The 25,784-nt window shown below is 41.3% G+C and overlaps 2 protein-coding genes across 2 annotated transcripts in view; one reads left to right on the top strand and one right to left on the bottom strand.

The window, feature by feature from the left end:
• AVL9 (AVL9 cell migration associated) overlaps positions 1–6,861 on the top strand; it is a 42,335-nt gene extending 35,474 nt beyond the window's left edge. The window contains exons 15-16 of the mRNA XM_054273934.1: positions 1,373–1,461; positions 2,299–6,861. Coding sequence (XP_054129909.1) covers positions 1,373–1,461; positions 2,299–2,393 — 184 coding nt within the window. The 3' untranslated portion in view covers positions 2,394–6,861. The remainder of the gene's footprint in view (positions 1–1,372; positions 1,462–2,298) is intronic.
• Positions 6,862–10,327: 3,466 nt separating this feature from the next.
• KBTBD2 (kelch repeat and BTB domain containing 2) lies at positions 10,328–24,046 on the bottom strand. The gene is made up of 4 exons (XM_054273964.1): positions 23,863–24,046; positions 16,450–16,977; positions 13,481–13,646; positions 10,328–13,054 (listed from the first exon to the last, which is right to left on the bottom strand). Exons 2-4 carry the CDS (start codon positions 16,617–16,619, stop codon positions 11,519–11,521), a joined length of 1,872 nt encoding a protein of 623 aa, XP_054129939.1. The 5' UTR covers positions 16,620–16,977; positions 23,863–24,046; the 3' UTR covers positions 10,328–11,518.
• Positions 24,047–25,784: the final 1,738 nt, after the last annotated feature.

Below are 25,784 nucleotides of genomic sequence, written 5' to 3' on the forward strand. Positions count from 1 at the left end.
CTTGTACCAGAGTCATCTGAATTTTAAGTTGATCTCAACTGCTGCCTTTAAAATTCAAGTCTACCACTCAGTGGTGCTTGTTTTTTCCGTAGCTGTTCAGCTCTAACTGAAGCCAGAATTCAGCTTGGGATTTATGCACCAGGCAAAATGGATTTTTTTTCTCACTTAGCTCTGCTGACCATTAAACAACAGTCTCTCTGTCTTTGATTAATGGATGATCTTTCTACAAAGTCTTAATTTGAAAGCTCTGGAGGTGTCTTTAACATTTGCCTGTTTTTGTCCCCTTGTTTGAAAGGGGAATTACTAACTCTTCTGGGTAATGTGACATCAGTGTAAAAGGACCAGTAGTTCATAGTGTGCTTCTAATAATTATTTTTACAACAGTGCCTTGATTCTGTAGGTGGGACTTTGATACCAGATCCTCATCAAAATTACTTGCCTTTGCAAACTGAGCCTAGACTTGGTTTTGGTGTATTCTGTTTTTTCTGCTTTTTCCATCTACACTGGAAATTTTGGAAATGGGGAAAGAATAGGCATGATGTGTTGTTAAGTTTCACGTTAATGGGTCTGCAAAGCCTTGGACTTTGTGGACTTGAAAGTTACAATTTAAAACTAAGTGAAATTAATTATTTTCAAGTGATTGTATTTGTGCAGTAGAACTGATCACTTTTGTGCTCTTCTTTCCAAATGATGATCATGTCTGTCATTTTCTTGCATTTCTTTACCAAAACCATGGGTGTAAACTGTCCTTGATCAAAAATTTAATCTTTGACAAAGATACAAAGTAAGCTTTATCTAGAAAAAAAGGACTGATCACTTACACTTGTTCTATTTAAAGATTATGTTTTAGGGCTAAGAATTGCCAAAACTACTGAAAATATGACTTTGCAATTTTGATCATAAATGCATTTTGGTAAACATTTAGGAAAGATTGATTGAATATTGGAATGGGCTGCCCAGGGAGGTGGTGGAGTCACTGTCCCTGGGGGTGTTTAAGGAAGGACTGGACGTAGCACTCAGTGCCAGGGTCTGGTTGACAGGCTGGTGTTCAGTCCTGGGTTGGACTCCATGATCTCAAAGGTCTTTTCCAGCCCAATGGAGTCTGTGAAAGGTTAAAGTGTGCTGTGTAAGAATGAACCATTGGATGTTTTGATTTCCTGTCCCGCTGGCAGCATCTTTTCCTCTTCTGAGGAGCTTGCCTAGCTGATCTCTGTGGCTAAGATGAATGCAGGAGTTGGGCTTGACCATGTGAACTATATATATGTATGTTATGTAAATCTGTGTGTAATGATACATAATTTAACTAGTTTATTTACACCTGAAAGTAAGGATAAGTCAGCAACTAAGAGTCTTCAGTATCTCTCCTGTTCAGTTCAGTGCAAAACAGTGAGCGTGGAAAGAAGCTTGGAAATGTGATGGTTTCTACCAGCCGGAATGTGGTACAAACAGGAAAAGCTGTAGGTAAGAAATCTGTTTAAAATCACTTTACATCTATGCTGGATCTTTTTTGAAAGGCATCCTTTTTCTCAGTTGTATTTTGTTTTAATCCAAGTGTACTTTATACCACGCACAAATCAGAGCAACATTTTGAAGGGTACAGCTGCTGATTGAGGCCCCATAATTGTGTAATAGCAGAAAGAGAAGCAGCTAGGTAAAGAAATTAGTGTACATCCCTTTTCCAGTGTGGCCTGGAGGTGAATATGGGAGGAGAGATGTTCAGGTAAGAGATTCCATGTAATCTGGTAAATACTTTGACCACCATCTGCATTGAGTTATTCTCAACTTTGATATCACTTTGACTGAAACTATCTAGAGCTGGCTGAGATCAGAAAAAGTCCTTGTGTCAGTTTCTGCAGATTTCACAGCAGTCTGTAACTTTCTGGAAAAGCAATTGTTGCATTGGACAGGGGCATCATCACATTGTCATCTTGCAGTGTGAGTTAATGGGAGTTAATCCATTAAGGGGTCTAATAGGTGTTTGGCAATGGCTGTGCCAAAAATTGTTTAGCTTTCTCTTTAATTCTGTTAGAGTCTGTCTTTTCTCTTTGCTGTGGTGCACTCTGGCCAGGAGTGCCTTTCAGCCCAAAGTCTACCGAGTCTTCCCAGGCAAAGCACACCATAGGCCATTTCTGCTGAGCTGCTGTGTTCAAGTTCTTAGAATATTTTCTGGCACAGACTCTGTGCCAAATCCCAAACTGGACAACTGATTGAATAATTTTTTTTTTTTTTTTTTAGTATTTCTTTGTAGCAAATCAGTAAAGCTAACACTTTGCTATTGATCTTTGTTTTGTGTTGCAGGTCAGTCTGTTGGAGGAGCCTTCACAAGTGCAAAATCAGCAATGTCATCATGGTTTTCCACTTTCACACACTCAACCCAAAGCCTTGGGGACTAAATGCTGGTTTGGCAGAATGCTGCTGACTATTTCAGGTGCAATCTTTCTCTGAGCTGTAAAAAGACCACTCCAAAATGTAGGAGTGGAGATTACCTACCCAGGACCAAAATAAGGTATATGTTGCTTGCAAGCAGATGTGGAATGTTATTATTCACTTTCCCTAGAAGTACAGAAGAATGGTGAGTGTCACCATACAATGGGATGGCATTTGCAGTGTATTGGTTATATTTAAAATGACTACTTCTCTTTAAAACTGAGCCTTTATAAAGACATTAGCAAACGGGGCTTGTTGCAAGCCAAATGTGTTTGACTTTAGATTTGTACATTTTCTTGGATGTTGAAGATATTTATGTAAAGTAGTTCTATTTTTCAATCCAGATAGCCAAATGTTTGTGAATTCTTGTTAGAAATAAGCAGAATATAAATAATAATTTGTCTTTTAGGTTGGATTTGAGAGAATCTCTGCAACCCTTAAAGGGTGGAACTTTCACACTTTTACCTGCAAATTAAAATCAACAAGGTGCAGAGTAAGACTGTGGCTGACAAGAGTTTTCTTTTCCTCTATCCCCCTTGTATCCATGTAGAGTTGTTTGAATTAATCTATCTCTAGCTCTCTTTGTGTCTCCAAATCTGTGTGACAGTTGCAAAATCAGTAGTTTTTTTCATGTTATGCAGTAGGCCTTCATACCTTTGCCTATGTTTTGGCTGAGTTTTTACCCTGGGACATGAATGGGATTCCAGTTGGAGAGATCTCTTCAGGGAAAGAATTATAAAGCATTTCTCCCAAACTGGGATTGGATCATAGACAGTTTTGTAAGTTAGGATTACAACATTGATGTAGTTGCATACGTTTGAATATGAACTACTAAACCCACCCAAAACTAGCACAGTAGCAAACTCTGTGTGTTTTTGGTTTTTTTCCCCCCAGTAAAGTTATGAGGACTCTTCCAAATGAAAATCAGCAATGTGGATTTTCTGTGTCGACTCAGGGAATGTGCTGTTTGGATAATTGCTTTTTTCATAAGGAAAGTAACACTAGAATTGAGAGTAACTAGAGCAGCTCAGTTAGTATCCTTGTGTGAAGAAATGCAATAGTTTATTTGAAAAGATGTGGCATAATGCTGTATTTCCTATGTAACATGCATGTGGTGGTTTCTGTATGCAAGCGTATTGCACTTCCCACATTTCTGGATTCCAAGGGAGATTATTTCCTTCTTTCTTGCAATGTGTGTGCCTCTAGATGCCTTCTGACATCCCCACGTGTTACTTTTACCATTTTCTACATTACATTATCCAGTGTTCCAACTTTTCTGTACCAAAAGGCTCTTAGTTTATTGCCTCATCAGTATCTGTCAACATTTTGCCATGTTCTTTTCTGGGGCTAAGATTTGTGGTCATGGTTATATTTCCTATTCCTCAAATAAAATGCAGCAGCTGCACAACAGATAAACAAGAAGGCTCTAATGTTTTTAGGAAATTATGTTTTAATTCCTTCTGTGCATTTGTAAAGTTAATAGAAAAGCCACACTTGCATCACACTGTCACTGTCCAGCAACTTGGTTGTCAGTTTTTTTGCTTCAGTGATTTGAAAAGGATCTGATTTAAAGCCTTCTTTAATTTTTTTTCCAGGACAGACTAGATAGAATGACTGTGGAAAACCTAAAGACAAGCAGCCAGTTTGAGTAGTTTGATTTGAGAAGGGCAAAAAAGGCCCCTAAAGCTCTACTAATTTATTGCTTCTGACACACAAATGAGATGTATCTATCAAACTGCAGCTATTGCTCCTCATCTGTGTGTCTTTGTATCTCTCCTCAAACTTCTGATGCTCTTTTCTGTTTTGTTCCACAACTCTGTAATAGACATTTATATCTTTTAAAAGACTAGATATTATTTATATGCAGTGAATTAAGACTAGAGCTGTTTTATTCATGGTGTGTCTAGAGCTTTCTGAATCAGCATGCAGATAAGAAAATAAACACTTGCTTTTGTGAAATGACTAACATATCATCTGCACTCTGGGATTTAAGTGGTCACAGTCCATGTTCTAATGAAGACTGAAGAAAGGTGCATAAAGGATTTGATCACCTATAAAACTAATTCCAGCAACTTAAGGCATACCTAGGTAGATTTAGGCATAGGAGCTCACAGTGATGAGTTCTAGAAGCCAGGCAAGTGGTTGGTATTTACATGTACAAGCTATAGAAGCAGGACCTTCAAGGATCCCTTTTCCCTATCCTTCTCTTTGTTACCTCTTCATCTGAGTTTTCTCTGTTGAGTAATCAAATGCTCCAAATTTATATGGCAAATTTATTAGCTCTCTGCATTCCCCTTATTCCCACAGGTTCCCTCGCTGGCCTAGGAGTATTAGAAAGCTGACCTTTGTTTGTTTGTTTGTTTTCTGGTGGATTAATCTGAGGAAAGACAGAAGGAGGTGCCCTCATTGGCTGCTTGTTGCTTTGTACAGTGATTCTGTTGTGACACTCCACAATTTTTGTTATGGACAAGAAGACCAGACAGATCCTTCTTTGCAGCCTTTTTCTCACTGTTCCACCTGTCTCTGTTGTGGAACCAAACATACAACCTGATTAAGAATATTTTCCTTCGACAAATGACAGAATAAAAAGCTTTTCAGTCTTTTTAAGAACTGACACCCTGCTAGCAAGTTGGACTCAGATTTAAACTCAGATTTAAAGAGTGATTAAGACTTAATGAGTGGGTGGAGGTGCAGTGATCTTCATAATTAGCTGTCTTCATTAACATCTACATTTGCTCTCCAACATTTGCTTAAGCTTACTTTTGGGCTGTAGGAAGGCATGCAGCCACTGAGGTTCTAAACTCATGTAGTTCTCTTCTTAACTTAATGTTTGTAACCTCTTTCGTTAAATCCAATGCAAATGCCAGTTATTTTCCTATCCTCTGCTTTAAAATTTCCAGGGCAGGCATTATTAATTATTCAGAAAGATTTAGGCAGTCGACTTCCATTTCAAAAGCCCTGACATCTTTTTCTGCACTTTAAGGAACAAAGGGTCCTGAGTGAATTGGTGATAGTGCCTCCATCCAGTCAGCTGGGAAGGTATTGTTACAGCTCTGTCCTGATTTGATGTTGCAAAGGTATTTCTGGCTGTCAGCATGCAGCACACACTGACTTACATGTAACACAATAGCAAACCTCTCAACTTTCTCTCATCACAGGCATCAACCTCAGCTTTTTGTATGTGCCAGCATTTGAGGAACTGCCTGTTGAGCATAAAAATGAGATTTAAGTCCCCCAAACCCCACAAGACTTAAGTGTTGCTGACCTTATATTTCATTTGACTGAAGTGTTCAGCATCTTTCATCAGTCATTTTCATGTCATGACCTTAATTCCTGTACACATCTCACACCAGTTTCCTTAAATGTCACAATTTAATTAGAATTTTTAGGTCAGTGTTCTGGTACATTGCACTTGTTTGACTTTGTACTTCTGTTTTAAGCACCTTTGTAATTATATATAATATTTTGCCTAAACAAGCTTCTGATTTCCATACAAATTATTACTAAGCAGAGAAACTAATGTGGCAGTATTTAATTGTAAAAGTGAAGGTGTGAATGCAGTTTTTAAACATAGGAACTACTGCTTGATAATTGAACATACAAGTAATGTATTTGATTTTTCCTGTGCTGCTTGAAAAATAAAATACATCCAGCCTGTTTAAAGTTCCATCTGCTCAGAAAGCTGTATTATTTTAATAAATTAATTCCACCAGAAGACACTTGCAGGCATCTGGTTTTTATATTGGTAGCTGCTTGCAATTCACTGGCAGTATTTTTGAAATTTGTCTTCCATTTAAACTGATTATGGATGCTGCTTTTTGAAAATTTAGGACAAAAGGCTCCTCTAGAGTGACTTTTTATTCCCTGTGGGGTGCTGCTTCTTGTGGATTGATTGAAGTCCTCAGGAGGTCACAGACCTCTCTTACATCAGTAAGAATTTCAAGTACAACTAAAATGTTGGTGTAGATTTAGCTTCAAAGTAACTTGTAGTTTCTGTGGATTGTGACATGTGGTCAAAATCAAGATGCTGTGTAAATTAATTGCTGCACATCCAGTTCTCTGCCATAGGGAGCTGTGAAAACTTCAGAACTTCTACTGCAGTTGTCACTGTACCTGTCTGAGAAGGATTTGGTAAATGGGTTTTCCAGAAGGAGGAAACTGACTGCCTTGGGTCAGGTTTAGATGTGAGTTAGACAAAGGTTCTGTCTAGAGAATGGTTGCAGTTTTTTAAAATTTGTTAAGGTTTTTCTGACTGTGTGCAAGTAGTTGGGCAAAGACACTGAAAGATAAATTAACAACATCATGCTTTTTATGCACTGCAATTTCACTTTCTTGCAGGTATTTGGTTTTCATTAAAAAGGGCAACATGGAGATTATTCATTAAAGGGAGAAACACTACATTATTGTATTGTGATTAAAGATGTATGAAAAATTTCTTCCTGGTGTTTCGAGTCTTTCATGCTATATTAGAGAAGGGACTGACTTAAAAAAGCAGGCACAGAGCTTTACTTCTGTGATGTTTCTGGTCTTGACCTCATTCTTTAACAAACATCAGAAGCAGTGTTTGGATTCATAAAAAATAGGGAAATGGATCACTTGTGTCAGTTAAATAGTGACCCTTACTCAGATTACTTTATTTCCTGCAAATTGACATCATGTGTGCATAGCATCTGTACACAGGTGGCTCAGTCTCAGTTGGGATGGAACTTGGAACTCTAGCTCTCTTGAGTCAAAATTGTTGGATCATACATTGTTCCTCTTGTAATAATACTTCAAAATCAACTGATCAAGTAATGTGTTTTTTTTTTTCCTTCCACCCTTGAATTTATTGACTAATATTGATGAAAGCACAAATACTGTTTGCCTTAATAGTAGCAGAGAATGCCTACAAAATCTTTTTTTTGGTCTGAGTCCAAATCACCAGTACTGTGGCACTGCTTTCTGGATCAGGTGAACACAATCAAGCATGAATGCTTAGACTGGAGGAAGAACAATTATTTGAAGGGAAGGCAGATGTACAGCTGTCATCTTGTCTTAAAAACTATGGGAAATAACATCACTTGCACGCTATATGAAATAGATGGAAAATACTGGAGAAGAGAACTCAGTTGATCACTCATATCTGAAGAAATGCACAGTGGAGAATTTAAAAGCCCAGGCACACCAAAAAGTGGCAAAAAAATGACACTGAGCTTAACATACTGCCTGATATAACCTGTGGTTACTGACTTTGCTGCTGTGAAAAATATGTGTATATATGGATTTTGCCATGTGCCAAAGAGCTGGCTGAAGCATATGTCAGCTCTTAAATTTTGGAAATTGTTTCATGTTTTTTTTCTCTTCAGACTCCTCCTCTGAGTTTTTAGGGTCTGTAAGAACTCTGCCTTGCACTGTACTCATGAGAAATGCTGTAGGAGGGAGGTATTTTAAATACTTCTGAAAGTGGAACTAAACAGAACTTTGTGTGGCTAATGTTAAGCATGAAGTGGAAAGAAACTGGTTTTAAGGGTGAGCCTGGTTCAGAGTCTGCCTAAATTATAATTCCTTTTACGTAGGAATTCAGAGCAAAAAACAGGAAACAACTGGAAGGTAGCTGGAAATGGGAAACAAAGGAGGAAAAACTCTTTTGGCTAATAAGTTCAGTGGTCTGCAGGTCTGTCCACACATGTCCCTTAGCTGTATGCAGTGTGGCAGGTACTTGTGCATCTTAAAGAGGCACTGAGAAGTGAAATGAGAAAAACAGTAGCGCTTTAAATGCTGAAATAATCTCTAAAATGTTATCAAATTATTTTCCCCCCAAATGTAACTATCTGTCTGAGCCTGGTTTCTGCAAAGCTTGGCACAATTCACTGTCCCAGGTCTGACTGACCTTTACAACAAAAATTAAACTTGCAATTATGTATGTGTTTAAACAACTGCAAAAAATGATTGAATGCATTAAAAGTTAGCAGAGGCCAGATCACTTCTTTTATTACTTTAGGTAAGGGAAACTGAAACTATGTAGGACTGGCTTAAATTAGCTTTACCAGAAAAGAGGTAAACTTTGCAAATGCAGCAGAGCTTGAGGACATGAGTTGATTCACTGAAACTTGTAAGTAAATGTACTTGAAAGCCAAGTACATGTTGAATAGGCTAAGATTAGGCTGAAGCTTGGTACTAAGACACTAGTTAGACCTCTGTCGAGGCTTTAATCATATTTGCTCCATTTATGACAGGAGAACTGCATTTTTTTTTCAGCTGTTGTCTTTGTTCCTGCAGAAGTCTTTCTCTAATTCTACCACTAGTGACCACTTCCAGGCAGATGACAATGCTTTGGCTGCACAGTTTCCTTCTTCTATTCTATGAAAGGCAAGAATTTAGACTGGAGAATAGCATTTGCCAGCTGTTTTTCTTTGGGGATGAATACTGGCTCAGAAAGCAGTTGTGTCAGTGAACTACTAGTATGTCTTCAGCAGTCACTAGAGAACTGTTCACCACTTGACTAGTCTTGTCTTTAGGTGCCATATTATTAATAGCAAATATATTTTACATAAGGTACTATATAATCTTGGGCCCCATAAGAAACAAAACATACTGGTAATGTACAGGAAAAAATTATAAAAGGTGCAGACGAGCAGGAAGCCATGCAGACTGTCTGCATTTCAAAAGATGTTCCTAAATGGATAAAACCAAGTTCTTCCAGGTTCTTTGAGGCAGTTGTGAATTACAGCCATGGCAATTTAGTATTTCCTATTTAGTATTTCTTATTTTGTACTCAAGTACACTTTTTTTGGTTTGTTTTCCTCCAGTAAGAAGCTACACATAATGTTTTAAACTCAAGATGAATGTTCTCAGTAACAGAATGAGCCCACTTTGCCCCTTCACTAGCTATAGATCATGTGCAGTTAAAACAACAAAGCCTTGTCCTAAAGCCTAATACAGCCTGATAACAGTAGGGTGAAGTGAGAAGGAGCCACAGAAGTGAGCAGCCCATGCAGGCTGCAGTTACTTGGATACAGCTCATGTTTTTGCCTGAGGTATGTGATTCTCCAAATTGCATTATAAAGGAGTATCTATCCTTCTTTTTATGTATGCTCCCTTGCACAGGCTTGCAACATGAAAGCAATATAAACAGACCTATCAGCAGGAGCTCCTGAGTCACCTCACACCTCTTATCTAAAATATGTAGGTGTTAAAAAAAAAAGTTTATGTAATGGTAAATGCAAACATGTTATGTCACCTTCATACAAAAAATAAAAATTGGTAGCTTGCCACTGTTACTCTGAGTCTCATAAATCCTCACATGGCACAAAATGCCAAAGCATCTAGAAGAGTTTTATATAAGGCAGCTTTCTTGTTTAAAGCCCCTTTTCTAGTCAAAACCTTTAATAATTGTACAAGACAAAACTTTGTAAAGCCCCTTGAGACATAGCCCAAACAATACAAAGGTGTTGTCTTTATTGAAGGCTGCAGTTGTATCTACTGCAATAGGAAACAATTAAGGAAAAGCCAGTGACAGTCTGGTCAATGGAGTAAATAAATTTGCTCTTGATTACTCGCGACTGAAAATAGGTCTGCCATGTTCTGAACTTACAGAAGATGTTCCTCCTTAATGCCTGCTGCTCTTTGCTTTCAGTTGGGCAGAATTTCTACCATGACCAGAGAAGTGCTGATTTACAAAAATGATAGCAGGGGCTTCTAGTCCTGTGTAATCCTCAGTTTGACTTCAATACCTAATTTCCAGCTTCTGCTGAGTAGTAGTGAGCAGAATCAACTTCACATACTCATCTCCAGGCTTTTTGCAGCTTAACTATTTCTAGCTGCCTTCGCTAGAAATAGTTAAGCAACTCGCTACAAGTGTGCATGTGGTGGGAGGGTGGCACAACTCTATTTATTTCAGCCAAAAAGCACACTCAGGCAATTGGATTCAGTCTTTTTTAATAAATTAATGTCATTCAAAATACAGTGCCAGAACATGATGCAGCTGAACATGCTAGTAAGGTTTGTCATGAAGCACCTGTGTTCATGTTAGGTTGGCGGCACCCCGCTACTGCTAGTGGTTCCTGGGATTAATGCCAGAGCAGCACTAGGCATCTGCTCTCCTGCACACACAGCACAGGATATTCCTGAAATTTGCTTCCCCCCCCAAAGTAAAAAACCTGACAGCTAAGGGGTATCTATACACAATCACACTACAGTAATGCTTGTTATTAAATTAACAGAAAATAAAGACCTGGTTAATCCACACTAAAACTTCGTTTTACAATGGAAAAATACATCAGCAGCAGGAAGTAATATACATGAGCCAATGTTACTGTAATACAGAATGTGGAGGCATTTACTGATTAAAGCCCCACATAGACCCGCACTATGAGGGCTGGCAATTCCTGTCGCAAGCCCAGCAACTTTAAGTCCACACCTGGTAATCTACCAGCTGCTTGGAAGACCTGTATTCTAAATAGACAGGTATAAGTTAGTGAAAATAGAATACATGCACCTCATCATACAGCTTGACTGAACCTGCAGTCATTTTGCCCAGCATGTTACCATACAATGGAAGATCTACCCTTCCTACCACAGGTGTAGATCCATGGGATTTGTTTCTTTTTCTTTTAATGGCATTACTATACCAACATAGATATTAGTATTTAGAAAGTGCGGCACAGTCCTTTAATTAGGCCACACTGACAATTATATAACTAGCACTTAAGTAGAATATCCAGAAGTAGTTAAAATGTAACTGGAAGATACTTTCAAAAGAGTTGTGACATCATCCTAGAAACAATAACTACTTTTTTTCTTAAGCTAATTTTCCTGAATGGAGACTTTATAGAACTAGAATTAATTCTTTAGACAAGTCAGATGCTCAAGCTCATGATATACATATATTTTTCTCAATTATCTGATAATAGTATTTGAGATTATGGAAGCATATCTGCTCTTTTCACTAATTCATACTGAATGGCGGCAAGTGTTAGGTAGGGCATAAAAATACAACTCATGAAAGACAGCTCTGAGATTTCTGTCCCCAGACCTGTTCTTTCACAGCCATTTATTTCTTTTATTATTTTATAACTGAGCACAGACTCAGTTGTGCAGTCTAATTTGGGAGCTATACAGGGGGTAAAGTAACCATCTCCCCATCCAGCTCGAATTCATCAGCTCCGTCTGGCGAGAAGAGATACGTTGGAGGTTTCCAGGGGGACTCTTCAAGGCAGGATGGATACAGCTTTCCTACAGTGCACCGGAAGTCTTTGCCCAGGTCCCACAGCACGCGCTCCGATATGTGCTGCCTCAGGAACCAGCGGTCGAGTTCCAGGTCATACTGGTAGGTGGCATACTTGGCTCTCTCGTTCATGTGGGTCTCCCGTATAAAGACACATAAGGAATTGGAGATGACGACGGCCCTGACGCACGGGTCGGAATAGCGCTTGGCAGGGATGTTGGCTGCCATCCTCCATTCGTTTTTATTCACGTCGTAGATCTCCACCGTTACAGAAGACCCATCCACAGTACTGCTGGGCAGCCTTATCCCAGAATTGCTGGCAATATGCAGCCCTCCGATATAGAATATCTTATCGCCAAAAGCGGCGGCCGAGGCGAAACATCTGCTCGTCTGCCGCATGGCCATCTCCACCCAGGCGTCCGAGCGGGGGAAGTAGCAGTACATCAAGTTGTGCGCCATGACGTAGATGCAGTTGTGCACCGCCACGGCCGTGCTCCACTGCCACGCGCAGGGCAGGGGGCTCACCATGGTCCACTCGTCCTTCTCGGTGTCGTACCTCTCCACGGTCCTCCTGTTGAGCTCCCCGCCGACGCTGTCGCCCCCGATGGCGTAGATGTATCCCTCGCAGCACACCAGCGACGGCTTGATGCGCACAAAGAGCATCGGCGTCTTGGGGAACCAAGTGTTCTGCTGCGCATCGAACCAGTAAAAGCAATTCACGGTCCTGAAGGCAGCCTGCAGCTTGCTGCTTTTGCTGTGATTGGTTTTTGTGTTCTTCAGAGGAACTTGCCCACCTGCTATATAGATGTCATTATCGGGAGTTACCAGCGTCCCAACCTTATGCAGGTCGGCGGGAGGGTTGCAGAGTTTGTAAACTTTCTCTGCCTGTGGGCTGTAACAGACAGAAGAGTAAAGACTACCAGGGTTTTCAGCAGCGGCTTCGATGAATATCATCATCTCCTCTTTTGTCATGCCAAGTCTGGGCTTGAAAAATTTGGGCATCGATTTGTACAGTCCTTGCACCACCACTGACTTATCATTAGGTGGCAAGCCTTGAAACCAGGCTCTCTGTGTTACTTCTGAAAGTGCATCGATCCGGATTTGGCTAAGAACAGAGGACAAATACTGCGAGCGGGATTCCGTGTTGTACTCCAGCCATAACATAGCAGCCTCACGCACTGTCTCCTCCTTTTCCACATTTAAATTGTCACTGCTTAAAATATCTATCAGTAGATCATGTGACAGTTGCATGAAAGCCTCCTGGTGGTACACAGCTGTGAACTTGTGCTCCACCATTCTTTTAGCACTCTGTTTTAACTCCTCACAGCTGAAGAGATCAGCAAAGCTTAATAGACGCACACAATTTTCCGCATTAATTTTTTTGATTAAGTATTCTCTACATCGTTGTAACACATCATCTACCTGTAATGCAAAGAAACACACAAAGTATTACACATACAGTCTATGCTTTCATGTAGCATCAGCACATAAAGCGCCTGTGTCTGTTGAACAACACAGTTCAGGCATGGAATAATATACATACACAAAAATACAGCAGTGACTCACTCAGCTGCTTCATACAGACCGAGTACACAACGTGATTATGTCTGCTGGCAAAACTAATTTTCTAAATGTTAGAAGTACACTGGTTTACTTCCAGCCTTCCAAAGGGACTGTCATGCAAGGAGGGATGGCTACATGAAGTAAATTTGGCAAGCAACTGTCTATACAGAGTGAATAGAGCAAAACTGTTTTGAAATGACTAAAGAGGAAAGATCTTTTAACAAGATAAAGAATAAAGTGGTTCAGAGCTTAGGAGCTGTTATTTCCTCCTGTAAACATTCCTACCTGTAAGAAGCAGGCGGTTTCATAGAGCTGCTCTACTGTGCTGTCGCTTATTGCCAGGTTACCCGTGTACGCGTAAGTGATGATGATCTGCAGAGTGGCTGCATCCACATTCCTCAGGTGTACGTGTGTCTGTTTGCTCTCGCTCAGCCCGCTCATGAACATTGCTCTGAGGAGAAACACACATATTAAGACAAGGATCAGCAGTGAGTAATCTTAAACAGTCACCTGTAAGCCTCTGGTGATTACACTCCTAAAGGTGAACAGTCCTTTTGCAGGCCTGTTCACAGGTGTTTAGAATTTACCTTAGGCTGACATCTGCTATTTACAATATAACGTTTGGACAGAACATCAAAAGAGTAACATCAGTGTCTTCTGCAGAAATAACTTTATACTAATGCAAACCCTTCTGTGTTAATCAGCAGATAGTGCTAATGATTTTGGAGTTTTAATGACACAATTTAAATATTTTCTATGATAGGTGATAAGAGGGAAAAAACATCCTCCAGAAAACACTGTTGAAACATACAGAGTTAGATTTTAGATTCTAAACCAAAAGAAGAAGATTTATGTAATGGACTGAGCTAAGTCATATCAAAAAGGATGCTCCTCTGGGAGGAGAAGAAATGGAGCAAGGACTAGCACTTTATGAATTATTTCTTATATACCATTCATCATAACATGCAGTAAACTTCAAATTTGCAGGCAACAATCAATAACAGAAAAACCTATCAGATCTAATCTGAGAAAAAAAGAGTGAGTATTTCCATTACATCTTCCTGAAGAAGACTAGAAAGGCAATTAAAAACATTATTATTGTTTCCTTAATGTTTCACACACCTCTTGCCCATCCTGGTATTTTCATTGTAACACAGTTAAGAACTAACTGCAATCTGGTACTATAAGCCACGTACTTGTCAATTTTCTTAAAACAGGGGACATTGGTTTCAAGAGCTTTATATTGATTCAGGTTTGGTATTTATGGTTGTGCTAAAAATTCAGTTCAAGGCTCTTTATATTTATCTGGGCTTTTCTTTTTTAGGAAACCAGGCATGAGAGAAGTTAGAAGGGACAGTGAGTGCACCTTTTAGTCCTGCTTCTGGCTGCAGAGATGAAAGGGACATGGAGATACACTCCCTAAGCAAAGCCATTCCAGAAAGCATCTGATACAAAAACAGTATCCCATCCCCTTTTCTCTCTCTTCTTCTAAGCTCCTTAACTCAGGGCAACTTGCATTTTCGGAGGGATCACTGACTAACTGAGTATCAACTTGCTTTGCAGCTATTTAAAGATAAACAAGAAAGTACAAGAGGGTACAGAGACTCCTCAGAAAGGAAGAGGGAGCTGTTGGAGGCTGGCTCTTGCTCACACACTGCTGAGCAGCCTGTGCTGGAGCAGGGCTGCACATCATTCAGACACAAAGATGGAACGGAAGGTAAGCTGGCTGCAATCACACACAATGGCTGGATCACACAGAAAGATGCTTTGCTTTTCTTCCCCCTCCTTCAGGGCTATCAATTTTTCATAATAAAGCTAAATTTAGGAAGCCGAACATCTTTTTGTAAACCAAAGTAGAGAAGAAAAACAGAACATGACAAAACCACAAGTTTGATACTTCTTTTAACCAGTGCCAAAACCTCATTCCATAAATAATAAACAAACACATATGAATAAGAGATTTGACTGCACATTCTGATGCAGCACACTGGGTGGACTCATGACAGCTTTCCAACCTTATGATTAGCCACCCACATTAAATCTGGCTACATTTTCAGTGGCTGTTTTTTTACAAATTGTTTGAACTATGTCATCTGCACAGGGCCAATGGTAATAATTATTATCTAGTGATCACACAATACTTGTTGCTAAAAGTTGGACCAGATTCATCTGAGATGAAAAAATAAACAGAAAAGCCAGCAGGGACAAATTTTCTGTAAAAGTAATAAATTAATCTTTCCACAGTTTTCTATAAGAAAGGAGATAAAGTACAGAAAATATCTCTGATGTGTTCTGTATAGTGAGCCAGTCTCAGGAAAAGCAAATTTGTAAACTTTCCAGGGATTGAACAGGAAAGAAAAGTTATAATCCCTCTACAATGCATCAGGAAAGTAGAACATGCGTGGATGTCACTCAGACTAGTTTCAAGCTTCAAAATTTCTTCCAGACAGGCAGATTAATTATATTATGTTGCCAACAAAAATGATTAATCACTGCAGAAAACTGTTGATGCCTCATCATCCAGGTCTTACTATGAAGGCATTTGCAAAAAGTGGTAGCACTTAACATATCTTAAAACTCCAAAATCATTAGCACTATCTGCTGATAGGAAAAGACCAAAAGCAGGACATTTGGAATACAAGAGCTACTGAACTAAGAATTTCAACAGTATCTTGGGGGGACCATGATAAAAAAAAAGAAACCCAAACCACACAGAAAAACTTCACTTCCATTGGCACAACACTCAAGCACAAGGGAAGAGTTTCCAGCTTTGCTGAGCAGGGAAAACCAGATGATTCAGAAAAGAAAGCCATGAACTTGCACAGCAGTCCCTACTTTTAGCAGATGCTTCTACTAACAAACTGCAATTAAACATGACAATGGGATTCCTGCAGCCAAATCTCAGTAATTCCTTATTATCCTACCTTGGGAAATAAAAACAGATTAAGTATTTTAAAGATTCAGTGTGAAGAATAAGAAATTCACTAATTTTTCAGACTCATTTAACTCCCTAAAGAAAATGAGCCATCACAAGGGTGATTTTTTTCCCCCCACACTCATTGTAGGAACTACAATAAATATCTAGAATTAGTCCCAGGAAGCCAGAAATTTTATTTTACTCTGTGTTGGAAAGTAAGGATATTTAGGTTTTGTACTTAAGTTACTGATCTTTAAGTCTCTGCAAAACGTTGTCAATCAATTACCATTACACTTAAAATCAGGTAGCACAGATTTTATAGCATTTGTATACTCACCTGAAATATGAGCTGCACGTTGCAAGAACCATCTTATGGCAGGGAAATTCAGTGCCCTCAACAATCAACACTATGTCAGTTAGCAACTGCTGTTCATAGAAGAATTTCAACTGCTCCAGCAAGGATACAGCATACTCTGTATTTATCTGCCTCTCGTCCTGGGTAGACATGACTGTATTCCATTAATATTTCCAGGACCAGAGAGAAAAGTCAAGATTTCTTCAGCAAAGAAAGGTCAGCTGAGTGTTTCTGAAGTAGCCAGGAAAGAAATGGCAGGAGGTCTGTAGCCTTCAGAAGTGATACTGATAAAAGGGCAGCGTTATCTTGAACTGCTGAATCAATGTTTCAGACTTTGACCTCCTATTAGGTCATCATGCTGTGACTTGGTGTCCCAATCTGTTCAGAGGCTTTCAAGAGTGTCTGCAGAGCTCCCGTTGAGATCTATGGCGCAGCAACTGAATGAACAAAAGTGAAGTCTGAGGTAGATTTTGTGGTAACATCTCGTGATCAGTGGCTGCACCTGACGGACTGAAAGCAGGAAAATAAAATTAATTTACACATTAGCACATTTTGGAAAACCTTTCATAGTTACCTCTTAGAAGTAATTGCCTAATAAACATTTCTAAATTAGTACTTCATTACTTGCAATAAAACCCTTCTAAGAAAAAAAATTTAAACAACAAAGGTATCCAACAGAAATGAAAAGCAGTTTGTACATTAATTCTCATATGACCTAAACTCACAAACTAAAATTCTTTATTTTGTCAACACAGCCCCTAAAGCTGGAGAGTTAAAACAAGTTTCAGTAAGACTTCATTCCTCTTCAAAGAACTACCCAGATTTCCCACTGAGTACACCTGTGAATTTCATTCAACCATTGATAAGATAGCCACTTCCCCCCCATTTCTACATTAAACAGCAGGTTTTTCTGCTTCTTTGTTTTTGTCTACTGAAAGCTTATCAATACCAGGTCACTAAAAAGATAAATGCAGTAATTTTAACATTCCATCACTTTCCAGCTAAACTCTCATCATCATTATCAGCCTGTTTATTTCACCCTTGGCATTCTAGTAGAGATGAAGCAGAACTAGCACCAAGGATTAAAAAAAACCCCAAAACAAACAAAACAAAAAACCCTAAAAGTCTATATTTCCAATGCATATTAAATTTATCTGCTGCATGCAGAAGGGCTTCACCTATTAATTTTTCACATTCCCTTGTTTTTCCTTCTGAGTAATTTCCATACAGCCAGGTAAGCTTCACTGCTGCAGACAGGAGAAAAGAAAAACAAGGAAATAATAGGAGCAAAGGGATGCTGGAATAGCAAAGCTCAAAACACCTACAGTGGCTGCCAAGGTCTATTATCTTGTTTGGACATTTCTCCTCTTAAAAATAGGGTCAGGTTTTATTTCATCTTCCACTTGAACACAAAAACCTAATTAAGAATAGGATAGTTGTGACAGTAAAATTACCACCATAATGGGCACCAGAGTACCACAGCTATCAAATGCTTCCAGATTTATTTAATCTTGCAATGTTCTTCTGCATTCCAAAACTGAGGAACAGCCAGGACATGTTTGTCTTGTGTCTAGGATATCACTATCACTACAGTTCATGATGAACAGAGAATGCAGAAACAACTTGGGTGAAATGACATTCCTTAAATTCCACACAAAAACATAAGATTTAGTGTAAGACCAAGACAGTTGAAATACCTGCAAGCCACACCAAAGATCTACTATTTCAACACAGCCCTGCCTGTAATACAATTCAGAAACAGTTGTCTTTCAACATTCACTCACTTGAAACAGATATACTTAATTTGTATTTAATTAAGCCACTTTAATTACTACTAATTTAGTGTGCCCAATCTTTTTCTTTTTCAGTGATAAATATACACAAACAGGAATCTCAAACTCTTAGTGTTCCCTGGTTGTTTAACTGGAAAACAGCTCAACTAGTCAAACCCAATGCTCACTGTTGAGGTGAACGAAGTTAATTGAGGAAAACAGGAAAGGCTTTGATACCTGGGGGAAGGAGTAGATACTACTGTGTGCTACAATGACAGATACTAGCACAAGTCTTGACTGGAGACCTTCACTTTCCAGGTAACGTCTGAAGTCACTAAACCATAAATCCATGGAGGATACAGAGATACTGCTCCATCTAAAGCATGACCTTCTGCCTCAGGTCACAGCTCCTTTCCACCAAGACAGTGTGCATCTCATCTCTGCACTACTGCCCACCCTGCTGCTACTCTGGGAACAGCTCACCATGCAACCCAATCCACTGACAGACTCTGCACTGAACTTTAAACAGCTACAGACACACAGACTCCCTACGTGTGCTAGGCCCACAGCAATAAATAGCTTGTGGCTCTGCTGGTATCCCAAGTCTCTCTACAGCATTGTTTGTCCTGGCTTAGGAGTAAAGTTTCAAGAACAATACAAGCTGGTGGATTAAGCTCTGTATGGGCAGAGCATCAGTAACACAAAGCTTTAGCAAAAGAACTCATTGATACCATAACTTCTTTTTCTGATGTAATGGTAAAGAATAGAAATATTTTTTCAGAAACAGGAAAAAAAAGAAAACTAATATGCACTGGTTCAGTCATTAGGTACCAGAACAAGTCAAGGATGCCATGGAGGAATTGATATACACCTGCTCGTAAGATTAAAGACATTTTTGGCAGAAAGCTGCTGACACTCAATAACTGAAAAAGCAGACCTGTTCAGCAGAAGACATGTTGAAACTGTGAAATTAATTACTATAAATAACTGGAACATTTGAGTACGACCCTCAGTAGCAGAAAAGATTGAGGAGCTGACAGGAATCCTGTTGCAGAACATTTATGTGATGTGGATCACCTTTGAACCATACATTTACAAAGCTGGAGCCTTTGGTTTACAGAAAACCATCTGTCGTGTACTCCAGGGAAGTGCACATGGTAGGAACATGCTATGTACACAATTCCTGTTTTCCACATCCACACTGGGTTTTGCTGCCAACAATAACCATTTGCTAAAGAACAAAGTTTTGTATTTGTCACAGAGTCAGGACTCACATCCCATTCCCTTGTAATGGAAACAAATACATCAAGGATCTCTGAATTACTGGTCCAAAATTGCCATAATTTACATTGTCATTTGCCCAAGAGATTTGAATCTGCTCAAAACATTAGGATAAGTGGTAGTAACATCATTTAGTGCCTGGAAAATCATCCAAGATTACCTACCTCTCACACCTCTTCGGAGAGCTCAAGACTATTTTAAAGGAGATACTCTCCTCACTTTGAGGCTGAAAAACTGAGACATTGAAATAAAAAGCAGCTTGTCCAGAGCCATGGACTTCCAAAGGAGGAAAGCAAGAGCCTTAGCCAGTCCCAACCCAACATCTCTCTCATTGCTCTGTGCCTGGCTGGCACACAGTCATTGGATCTGAGATAAATGAAAAACTGTGGACTTGAGGAAATGTCTACAGATGCACTGCTGTCTGCTGGTGTCCCAATAACTATGCAGCAGTGGACATTTCTCATTTCTGGATTAAAAGATCTATGGCTAAAGTTAGCTTTATATCCTGAACTGAAATTCTGACAGAATAAAAATAATCCCTGAATACAAGTTCTAGGAATGAGACTTTCCTCTTCAGAAATGTCACTGGAGTGTCCATTTTGTTCTGGGTTGTTTCTTGGAAGCCAGCTATCCCAAACAGGACTGGCAGGTAGCTGCTGGAAGGCCACAGGGTGCTACACTGCAAATGAAACCATGTAATCACCAGGTGATATAAAGTACCTCCCTATCAAGCTGGAGAGCAACATTAAGTAACACCTTGATAAGAGGGTTTGTTTTTAAGTAATTATTCCTTTTTGCTTAAGTAATTTTAATGGGGTGGCTTGTTAACACTTGTTCACGTACTTCAAATCTGAATGAGACCATTCAGAAAATTAGTCATCAAATGTTAATGAGTTATGGGATAGGCTATTAATTGCCTTCCTTGAATCTGTTTATTTTCTGAGGTCAGGCAAAGATTGATAGAGATACACGCTGCGCTACAAACAGGTATATTGACTATTTCCAGTTTGGTAGGGAAACATATATGATACACAGACATAATATTCTTCAAATGGACTTATTAAAAAAATTAATTTATTTTCTACCCAAATTAGAAGCAGGGAAAAAGATATATAGGCATCTTTTGCTTGGGGTTTTCTAAGAGATTCTGATTCCTTAATTCTGATTCCCTCCATTAATTAGTCTGTCAGATTAGATGCCTAACTTTCCATAAAATGGTGGGAAACATGTAAAAGATCAATGAAAGTGTTACAGGTTCCCATCTGCATCTTCAGCCATCAAATACTTCTTAAATTCTAACTTTACTAACTCCAATTCACACTTTAAAAACACACTACATTTTCCATATGTCTGGAAGAAAATTAAAAAAAAACCAAAAAGCAAAAAAACCCAACAACCCAAACCTATCTCCCTGGACATTCAACTTATTTAATCTAGTTTTAACTAATTAAAAAAAAAAACCCAACCAAACAAAAAACAAACTTTAAAAACTACCTTTGTGCACTTTTAATCAAAATCCTATTTCCATCCAAGGGCAGCTTCATACAAATCACAAGTAAAAACACATCTAAAGAAGTGAGTCATTCACTATTTTTAACATAATAAAAGGTCAGAATTTAGACCTGAACAACCCTAAGCCAAACTACACAAGCCCTGGTGTGTGCAGATAGCAATCCTCCCAGCTAGCAACACAGTGCCCAGCCCAGGCACTCCAACACTTGGTTACTATGAGGGATATTCTGAGTTACAAACCAGCCAGCTTCAAACTTAACATACCAGCTAATAGCAAGGGGGAATGTGAGTACTCAAACTGATTAGAATCAATTATGTAAATCCACACACCTAGCCAATAGATCTCAAAGATAGGAAAGAAAGAAGAAAAAAGGAGTTGGAAGCTCTAGATTCTTGAGTAATGTATCAAATTTGCATCCTTGGCACTGAGAAAGAAATAGGTAATTGATGAAGCAGTTCCAGACTTGGAAGTTTTCCTCTCTTCTAAAGCCATCAAAGGTGTCTTTGATAGCACAGTAGTCCAGAAAACTGAGGACATCAAGGAGAGTCTAATAAGGCAACAATGTAAAATTTCACTAAAAACAAGGAACGGTTTAATCCTACAATGTTATCTTGAAAATGACTATTCACTTGGAAACTACTACTATTTTCCATACATGTCATGCTTGGGAGGTGAGTTACAACTTTGAGGTACGTGAGTTTTCTGAAGCTGCACAGAAAGTAGACACCAGAAGTGTCAGACTCCATGTTAACAACATGCTTGGTTACAGTGCACTCCTGTTTTTCTGCTCCTAAAGGAAGTTATACACTAAAGGAAATACCTGCTCAGAAAGAAAATTAGCATTTATGACATGATAAACCAACAGCTTAAATTGGCAACTGGACTTCTATGCTGAGCACAGGTAGTTTCCATCCCCAAGGGTGTTCCTGTTTTGTGGAAGACTTGACCTGTTTTGGAAAATTAACCTTTGAAGAAAAGTGGGCCATGGATGTCTCCAGTAAGATCCAGCCATGTATCCTACATAAAAAATTTCTTTTTTCTCTGAACTATAGTACATTAATGAAGCTAGTCTGTTTTATGTAACAACTTAAATTCCAGTTTAAAAGTACATGTCATTTTCTTGACTATTCACTATATGACACTTAACTATAAATTCAAGCATTTCTACATTAAGAAATTAATTAGTCATTAATGTAGCTTAATTAACTGTAAGTTAGTTCCTGAAAGGTTAAGTATTATAATGGATATCATACTCATGCATATAAAATTTATTCTCAAAGCACAACAGTCAGTAAACTAAGAGAGGGAAATTTTAGGGCTTGCACCAATTCTGGTCTGTTTCATAATCACATGACCAAAACAAAAAAGCCTGCTTCAGCAAAGAAAAAAACAACAACAACCATCTGTCTAAAATGCAGGCAAAAATATTAAATAAGCAGCAACATCTTTTCTTCCTCTTTGGACTGTTCCTGAAAGATGCTGCTGATACATCTTTGAGTACAAAGGGCATCCTCTACTCGACACACAAAAACCATTTGGAAAAAGGTGTGACACCTATAGTCAAACTGTGAGACTACTTGATGTATACATTTACTATTTAATATCATTAAATTAAATACTAAAAATTACCTATTCCTCCAGATAGATTTCCGAGAAACAGAACTATACTCAGTGTGCATTTTCATAATCTCTGAAATGCATAATCTGAACAAAATTCATGTAGCTACAGCCCTAGGTGAGCTCACAACAGCACACAGCCTTTCAGGCCCACTATGATCACAAAGTAGATGTACACGATGTAGAAAAGCCAAGCTGGGGCTTTGCAATAAAACCTCTAAAAATGCACATGCTAAGTACAGCACAAATCCATTTCTAAATCATAATTAAAGTTATTTCAAAAGCAGCAGGTATGTATCCCGTTTCACAGCAGACATATTGGCAAACGCCGGGAAAACGTGACTAACGTCAAAGCGATACTATGTGTTTATTTAGTCCGGAAAAGCTTACTAAGAATTATGTGACTCTTTACTAAGAATGATGTGACCTTTTAAAGCTACATCCGAGCACGGCAGCCACCCCGGTCACTGCAGATACCCATGGCGTACACATGCCCAACGAGATGGATGAATAGGGAACGCAGGGGCAGCTACAAGGACCGGCACTGCCACTCCACCACTGTTCTCCCCCGAGACTTCCCAGTGCGCGTCCCTGCGAGCGCTGCCAACACAAGCACCCGGGTCTGAGCCATCCCCACCTGCTCAGCGCAAGGGGAGCCCCGCACAGCCCGACCCCCATCACAGCCCCTCCTGCCTGCGGGACGCGCCGATGCCGGACTAGGGGCAACGAAACACATCTCTCCCCGATGCTCAGGTGCGCCGTCCCGTCCCTCAACAGCCCTCATCCCTTTCCTGCTTCCCCCAGAAGGAAGCGGACACCTTCCCGCTCCTCCAGCACCGCCGCACTCCGGGCTTAGGAGCGATCCCCACGGCCTCTCCTCCTCTCGGGGCTGCCGGGAGCCGGCCCTGCCCGAGGGCGCGGACACGGCCCCCGCTGCCACCACCGGCGGTGCCCGGCGGGCCCGGGGCCGCGGCCGCCGGGCGGGAGCGGCCGCGGTGGGAGGGGGCGGGCGGGAGCCGCGCCCGCCCGGGCGGGGGGAGCGGCTGCCGCAGAGCCCCCGCGGGCGCCCCCGGGACCGAGGCCTCCTCGGGGCGGCCGCTCCCCCCGCGGGGACGGGAAAGGGCCCGGCGGCCGCGGCGCGGCGGGACGAGAGCGCGGGAGCGCCGCCGCCAGCGCCATCCTTGCCCCCCCACCCCTCCGCTCCGGACAAACCTCCGACGGCCGCTTCCTCTCGTGCCTGGCCGTCCCGACCGCGGGCGGCCGCGGGAAGCGGTGGGGGAGGAAGAGGATGCGGCGGCGGATCCGGTCTCTCTCCCAGGCTGCGGAGGCGGCGGCGGCCCCTGGGCGCGCAGGCGCTGCTATTGCCGCCGCCCCCCCCCACCTCTTCCTCCCCCTCCTCCTCCTCACCCGCCCGCCGTTACGGAGCGCCGCGCCCGCCCCGTCTGCGCATGCGGGCGCGAGGCGCGGCAGCGCGAGGGGGCGGCCGGGCCCGCCCCCGGTTTCCTGTCCCCGCTCCCGGCCGCGAGCGCCCCCTGCCCGCCCGGCCCCGCAGCGGCGCCTCCCGCGGGTGCAGCGGGGCCCCCGCGCCCTCTGCCGGGGGGAGCGGCCCCTGAGCCACCGAATCCTGCGGCTCGGGAAAGGCCTCCGGGATGGCCGGCTGCGACCGGACACCGCACTGCCAACCCGAGCCTGGCACTGAGCGACACATCCAGTCTTCCCTTACACACCTCCCGGGACGGGACGGTGACTCCACCACCTCCCCGGGCGGCCCATTCCAAAGTCCACTCACTCCTTCTGGGAAGAAATTCCCCCTGATGTCCAACCTAAACCTCCCCTGGAAAAACTTGGTGCCGTTTCCTCTCATCCTGTCGCTGGTACCTGTAGAGAACCATAAAGTCCGCCCTGAGCCTCCTTTTCTCCTTCTCTAACAACACCAGCTCCTCACGGGACTTGTGCTCCTCACTTGCTGCAACCTGGAGGCCTGTGGGCTCCAGGGCTAACACCCATCTGGGTCCTCTCCCCCTGGGACCTGCCTTTGGTCCTTCAGCCATCCTGGAATCCTGGAATGTCCCTTGGCCAAGTGTAGGTTTGCTGCCCTAAAAGCAAAGTTCACCTGAGGGAGAATTTGTGGGGACTGGAGCTTACTCTGGGATGGAAGGAATTGACAGGGGCACAGGAGGCTGAAGGGAGGTACGAGAGAAAGGAAAATCCTGAGAACACATATGTTTTTAAAAGCCATCCAATGTTACTTATTTTCTTTATTTCTTTTTGGGTCCATCCACCAATAGAAAGGCTGGGAAGTGCACTTCAAAGAGCTGAAAGTATGATGGATGCAGAGCAGAGGTGGGGATTTAAAACACACCAGACAAGTCAGAGAGTCATAGACTGTTAAGGGTGAGAAGGGACCTTAAAGACCATTGAGTTCCACCCCACTGCCACAGGCGTGGACACCTCCTGCTAGGTCAGGTTGCTCAAAGCCCCATCTGACCTGGCCTTGAGCACTTCCAGGTATAGGGCATTCAACAATGTCCTTGGGCAGCCTGCTCCAGTGCCTCACCACCCTCGCAATGGAGAATTTCTTACTAACATCTAGCCTAAATTCCCCATCTCACTTTGTACCCATTTTTTGTTGTCCTGTTACTACCAGTCATACAAAGTGCAAGAGCTGCTGTCAATGGAAAGGACAAGCTTTGGCTAGGAAGGTCTGCAAGGAATGGATCAGTAACCTTTCTCAAACATTTTATAGTTTGTGTTTTGGTACAAAGGAGTTGGTTAATCTGAATGTTATAGAAGCAAAAACCACATCAATTTTGAGAATTTCCCAACACAGGAATACAAACAATCTCTAAGCAACCATACCCCCTTGTTTTCCCCCTTGTTTACCACTCACCAGCCTGCATAGCACATGCACTGTGCTTTCCTCTCCTTTCACCTGCCCCTGTACCAGTAGTCTCTCATTTGGAGACATGCAATTCCAGAGCAGCAACTCAGAGTCTCGCCTCCTGTAAAAAGGCAGGGTAGAGTCAAACTGCAGCTTCACATTTCATGAATTCCCATGACACATGGTGGAGTACACTGTATGGGAAGAAGTGCTTCTTCTGTTCATATGGAAATAACATTACATTTGTCAGCCC

Source organism: Melozone crissalis, unplaced genomic scaffold (genome assembly GCF_028551555.1).
Source record: "Melozone crissalis strain CALT ecotype California unplaced genomic scaffold, PUWL_Pcris_2 ptg000016l_1, whole genome shotgun sequence".
NCBI lineage: Eukaryota > Metazoa > Chordata > Aves > Passeriformes > Passerellidae > Melozone > Melozone crissalis.